Source organism: Mandrillus leucophaeus, unplaced genomic scaffold, assembly GCF_000951045.1.
Source record: "Mandrillus leucophaeus isolate KB7577 unplaced genomic scaffold, Mleu.le_1.0 Scaffold58, whole genome shotgun sequence".
Classification (NCBI taxonomy): Eukaryota; Metazoa; Chordata; class Mammalia; order Primates; family Cercopithecidae; genus Mandrillus; species Mandrillus leucophaeus.
The window spans coordinates 1178755-1184917 of record NW_012106252.1 but is presented as its reverse complement, the minus strand read 5'-3'; the positions used below and the strand labels follow the sequence as shown (position 1 = coordinate 1184917).

The following is a 6163-nucleotide window of genomic DNA, read 5'->3' as shown; positions in this document are numbered from 1 at the left end:
GTGTCTAAACACAACATCCTCTGGTTTTCATGCCTTTCAAAAGCTGTTTTTTTTTGTTTTTGTTTTTTGTCTGAGATGGAGTCTCACTCTGTTGCCCAGGGTGGAGTGCAGTGGTGTGATCTCAGCTCACTGCAACCTCTGTCTCCCAGGATCAAGCGATTCTCCTGCCTCAGCCTTCCGAGGAACTGGGATTACAGGTGTGCACCACCACACCTGACTAATTTTTGTATTTTCAGTAGAGATGGGGTTTCGCCATATTGGCCAGGCTGGTCTCAAACTCCTGACCTCAGGTGATCCACCCTCATCAGCCTCCCAAAGTGCTAGGATTACAGGCATGAGCCACCATGCCCAGCTCAATAACCGTTTTGCTCCATCCTTCAAGATCCCACCCTTTAAGCAGCAACCCAAGCATCCCCTCCTCTAGAAGGAAGTCCAGTGGGCACCTTCCTCTTCTACCAGAGTCCAGTTCTTGTCTGTCATGGTATTTAGCATCTGGAATTGTTTATCTGTGTACAGAGGTGTCTCCCTGCTAGACTCACTCCAAGAGCATGGGCCAGGTCTGTTTTATCTCTGTATTCCCAGGATGGCACCTGGTACATGGTAGGCCCCTGCTACATATGGGATGGATGGACAGGTGGATGGGCAAATGGATGACGGGGTTGAAGTCCACTGTTGGCCCTTACCTGTAGGGGGCACCTGGGAGCGGGGCCTTGGCGGCTCAGGCCTCCTGCTGAACCGGAATGAAGGGGCCTCAGCTGTGCTGCCAGAGTCCTCAATGCCATCCACTATCCTGGGGACAGGGTAGTGCTCATCAGCACCATGGGGTGAGGGTAAGGGCCAGAGCAGAGCAGACAGAGGGGAACTGGGGGCAGCAGTGCCAGGGGGCGGAGCAAGAGCGGCGGTCAAAGTGGGTTGGGGTTGCAGGCTGTGGTTGGAAGGGTGCGGTGGGCACACGGGCAGAGACAGGATGAAGCACTGTTTGGATAGAGCCCAGAGAAGGTTCTGGAAGCCAGTAGGGGTTTGGGGAAGGGAGGGGAGGCTAGCATCTCACCGGGGACTGAGGTCCGGAGGTCCAAAGGTTCCCAGTGGGGGAATGAGAAGCTGAGGGGGCTTCCAGGCAGCAGAGCACCTGGGGGGGCTGTGAGGGGAGGCGCTGTGGCCCTGGCCAGCCAGGGCAGGGGACAGGGACGGGGATAAGGAAGGAGAGGAGACAAGGGCTGAGAATGGGGGCAGCTCCTCGCCCAAAAGGCTGACCAGGGAGCCCCGAGGCCGTGCTGGACTGAGGTTGGGCAGCAGGAGGGGCCGTCGGGGCCTGGGACCACCCCCAGGCTCCGCGCCACTCTCGGCCTCTGTGATGGATGGCAGCGTCTTGTCTGAGGAGGAGCCGAGGCTTTCTGAGCGGGGCTGCGGGCAGAGGGGGCAGCTGATGTCGCACGACAGTGACCACAGACCCCTTCATTAAGTAAGAGCCTTCACCGGCGGATGCAGCGCCCCATCCATGGAAAGGAGGACGCTGCTCCCCATCTCACCCTCTCCCCGGGGCAATTCAACCCCACCCAGGAAGTGGGTGTTACCTGGGAGAGGCGAGGGGATCGGGAAAAGCGGCTGAGGCCCTGTGGGGACATAGGAGAGTTCAAGCCGACTCCCGCCTCCCCGCGGCCAGAGCGCAGCCCCTCCCTGTCCCACCCAACAGTGTTATGGGGTTGAGAATGTGGGGTCTTTTGTGGAGCTGAGTCAGAAACTACAACTCTAACTCAAACAAACACTGCATAGCAAAGCGAGACTGAAAAGCAGCAAAAGACCAAGGCCCAAAGTGTAACGTACAGGCCTGGCCCAGAGCCTAAAACACAGTGGACTCGGGAGACATTTGGTGAGAGAAGAAGGGGAAGTCCCAGGCGATGATGCCCCGTCCAGAGAGGGGCTTGAAAGAGGAGCACATGAGGTGGTTGTTTCTAAAGGCAGGGTCGTGGCTGGGCATGGTGGCTTACGCCTGTAATCCCAGCACTTTGGGAGGGTGAGGCGGGCAGATCACCTGAGGTCAGGAGTTTGAGACCAGCCTGGCCAACATGGCAAAACCCTGTCTCTACTAAAAATACAAAAATTAGTCAGGCATGGTGTGCACACCTGTAATCCCAACTACTTGGGAGACTGAGGCAGGAGAATCACTTGAACCCAGGAGGCGGAGGTTGCAGTGAGCCAAGATCGCGCCTCTGCACTCCAGGCTGGGTGACAGAGCAAGACTGTCACACACACACACACACACACACACACACACACACACACAAAGAAACAAAGGGAGGGTCCTTTGAAGGAGTCAGGAGTCTGGAGTGAGGCTGAGGGGTGGTCAGTGGAGATGGGGCAGTAGAGTTGGGAGTAGAAGGTGATGAGAGATGGCCAGGGGCCTGGGTGATGGCCAGTGTAGTGTCAGCAGGGTTGGAAGGTATGAAGCAGGTAAGGGGCAATGGGGTAGGGTGCCTGGGCTTCAGGCACGATGTTTTTAGGGTGGAGGGAGGCTCATGGGACTCTCAGGCTGGGGAGGTCTGCTTTGGAGGAAGGGACTCTGGAAGGATGGCGGCCATCAGGGGTGTACATACACTGGTGTCAGAGCCCTGGCGCAGGTTGAAGGTGAGGTCCCGGGGCAGGCCAGCCCGGAAGGCAGCCCCATACTCAGGATAGAGCCTCAGGACCTCAGCCAGCCCTTGGCTGCTCAGCTGCTGCAGGCCACAGTAGGTCAGAGCTTTCACATCAGCACTGGTCTTCAGCACGAAGCTTGGGTCTGCTCCCAGCCCAGCCTCCTGCCCCGGCTCAGGGATATCTGCTCCAATCAGGTCCCCCTTCCCTGTAGGTAAGGGATGGGGACAGTCAGCTGGGGCAGTGGGAACAAAAGGATATCAGCTGGAGGTGCTCAGTGGATTTGAGGGGTGGTCAGTGTGTTTGAAGGACGGTTGATGGTGGGCCAGTCAATGGGACTGGTGGAAATAACCAATGGAATTGGGAAAAGGTCAGTGGAGAATGACTGGTGAGGTTGGGAGACAGTCAGTGGGAGTGAGTAGGGCCAGAGGAATGATCGATGTAATTGAGTGATAAAAATCACAATGGCCGGAGGGATCAGGTCAGTTAGAGGGTAAAAGTGACTGGAGTTTAGGGTCAATGGGGTTGGGAAGTGGAACAATGGGAAAGGATCAGTTGAGCTGGGGGACAGTCACTGGGAGGGGTTGATGGGTTGAGGGATGCCTAAGGGGATTAGGGGATAATCAGAGGGGAATTGTCAAAAGGGAATGGTCATAGGGTGAAGGGACTGAGAGAGTATTCCTCAGCAGGAACTGTAGGTATCCACAAGGAGTATCCCATTCCCTAGAATCCTGGCCACTCCCAAGTCCTCGGCAGCGGGGAGTGGGGGGTGGTTCCAGGGTAGGTAATCAGGGGTGACGGGGTCCTTACCCAGGATGGCCAGCACCATGTTGTCTCGGAGCACCTCAAGTGAGCCGGAGCAGACATAGTAGTGTGCCTGCAGGGCATCCCCACGGCGCAACAGGTACTCGCCCGGAGCGCAGAACGAGGTCTTGATGTGCAGCGATAGGGCCCGCAGGCAGCCCCTGCTGGCTGCCCCGAACAGTGGCAGCTGCAAGATCTCCCGATTCAGGTGCATAGCAATGTCAGCTCTCAGCTCGTCTGGGAAGTCACGCAGTAACTGCATAAGGGGCATAGGTCATTCTGGCCATCCCCCTGCAGCTACTACTTGAGTCTACAAATGTGCTGAGCTGTCTTCAAAGAGAGAATTCCTCTTGCCCTTGCTTTGAAGTCACCCATTCCAGACCTTCAGTACAACCTCTGTGTCTAATGTCAATTTTGCTTGCTGCGTGAACCTTGAAACCCAATTTCAGGGGCAGAGACCAGGTCTTCTCCCATCAGTTCCCCGCTATGGCTACATAGCGGTCACTTAACCCCATCATTCAGGAGCTGTCTCTTGGGGGTCAGCCTTCAACTGGGAGTCAGGAGACCAGGAGTCAGCTTGGCTCCTAAGTCCCTGTGGACCTTGGGCAACCCATTTCCGCTCGCTGGGCCTCAAGATCCCAGTTCGTATCTCAGTCTGTAAAATGCAGAGTTGTTATTAGACCTTGGGCACTACCAATGACCTCTTAGGGCCACATTCCATGTTCACATCCTCATATGGAGCCCCTTGGCCACCCTGGCTTGTTGAACTCTCCTCTCAGCCCCCCTGGGCTCCCCTGAGGGGCTTCCTCCCGGTTCCTCCCACCTCTCCCATTGCTCACTTCCTCATTTCCTCCCAGGCTCCTCTTCCTCAGCCAGCACCCCAGACTCTCACTTTCCACACTCTTCCTGCATCATGGCAACTGGCCCCATGGCTTCCCCACTACCTGATTGTCCTGAGCCCTAACTCTGAGTCCAGACCTGATTTCTTTTTTCTTTTTTCTTTCTTTCTTTTTTTTTTTTTTTTTTGAGATGGAGTCTTGCTTTGTCACCCAGGCTGGAGTGCAGTGGCCGGATCTCGGCTCACTGCAAGCTCCGCCTCCCGGGTTTATGCCATTTTCCTGCCTCAGCCTACGGAGTAGCTAGGACTACAGGCGCCTGCCACCTCGCCCGGCTAGTTTTTTTATATTTTTTTTTTAGTAGAGACGGGGTTTCACCGTGTTAGCCAGGATGGTCTCGATCTCCTGACCTCGTGATCCGCCCCTCTCGGCCTCCCAAAGTGCTGCGATTACAGGCGTGAGCCACCGCGCCCGGCCTTTTCTTTTTTTTTGAGGCAGAGTCTCACTCTGTTACGCAGGCTGGAGTGCAATGGCATGATCTCAGCTCACTGCAAACCCGGCCTCCCAGATTCAAGTGATTCTCCTGCCTCAGTCTTCTGAGTAGGTGGGATTACAAGTGTGCACCACCACGTCCAGCTAATTTTGTATTTTTAGTAGAGACAGGGTTTCACAGTGTTGGCCAGGCTGGTCTCAAACTCCCAGCCTCAGATGATCTGCCCACCTCAGCCTTCCAAAGTGCTGGGATTACAGGCTTCAGCACTGCACCCAGCCAAGAGCTGATTCCCATCCACCTACTGGGCAACCTCCCTCTGGACCTCCCCCAGGCACCATACCCTCCTCCTGGTCTGACCCGGGACTCTCACCTTCATCCCAAAGCCCCATCTTCCTCCTGTTACGCCTCCATCCCCACCCTTGGCCTAAGCCAGAAATCTGGGAGTCACTCTGAGCTCTTCTGCAACCAGCAGGAGATCACCACATCCCACAGATCCCATTCTCAGAGATACCTCACCAATCCATTCCCTCTGAGATCCCCACACCACTCCCCAGTGTAAACATTACGCAGGATAAAATCTAAATTCCAGGCCATCCCTGAGCTGGGCCTGCTGCCTCCCAGCCCATGTCGTGCCCTCCTGCCCTGCCTTCTCCCTCTGCAGCACTCACATGCCTGTTCCTGCAGGCTTACGGAGCCGCTTTCAGTTTCCTAAAGCACCCACTCTGCTCTTTTGTGCCATCACTTCTGGACCTGTGTCCCTATGACCCTTTCTACCAGGGATGGCCTTCCTATAGCAGGCTGATTTCCTTCTTGTCCTCTGTGATGTCCCTTCTTCTGTGCCACCTTCCTTGACTCCTCCCCGCCCAGGCACAACGAGGACCCAACGTCACCAACATCCCTCCTTTACAGCCCCATTCACCGCCGCACTCTGTTCATCTGTCTGCCTCCCTCACCATTCTGGGTCTCCCTGAGGGCCAGGGCTGAGTGTCATCATCTCTAAGCTCCCTGTGCCCAGCACCAAGGCTGGCCCAAAGCAGGCACTCAGGAAATGTTGGCAGAAGGGAGAGTGGCATCAGCTGGGCCCTGAGCTCTTTCACTCCCATATTCAAGTGCAAAGAAACAAGAATTTGGCCGGCTGTGGTGGTGCACGCCTGTAATCCCAGCAAAACATACTCTAAATCAGATATGAGGGCTGGGCGCGGTGGCTCACGCCTGTAATCCCAGCAAATAACCTGAGCTCAGAAGCTCAAGACAAGCCTGACCAACATGGTGAAACCCCATATCTACTAAAAATACAAAAATCAGCCAAGTGTGGTGGCAGTTGCCTGTAATCCCAGATTCTCAGGAGGCTGAGGCAGGAGAATCACTTGAACCCAGGAGGCGGAGGTTGCAGTGAGCC

The 6163-nt window shown here is 55.8% G+C and overlaps 1 protein-coding gene across 1 annotated transcript in view; it reads right to left on the bottom strand.

Annotated features, from left to right (window-relative positions):
• The window catches only part of KCNH4 (potassium channel, voltage gated eag related subfamily H, member 4), a 28996-nt gene that overhangs the window by 10155 nt on the left and 12678 nt on the right, over positions 1 to 6163 (bottom strand). Inside the window, exons 10-14 of the mRNA XM_011999028.1 lie at positions 3442 to 3691; positions 2595 to 2839; positions 1575 to 1613; positions 1052 to 1404; positions 684 to 790 (exon numbers count right to left, since the gene is read on the bottom strand). Coding sequence (XP_011854418.1) covers positions 684 to 790; positions 1052 to 1404; positions 1575 to 1613; positions 2595 to 2839; positions 3442 to 3691 — 994 coding nt within the window. The remainder of the gene's footprint in view (positions 1 to 683; positions 791 to 1051; positions 1405 to 1574; positions 1614 to 2594; positions 2840 to 3441; positions 3692 to 6163) is intronic.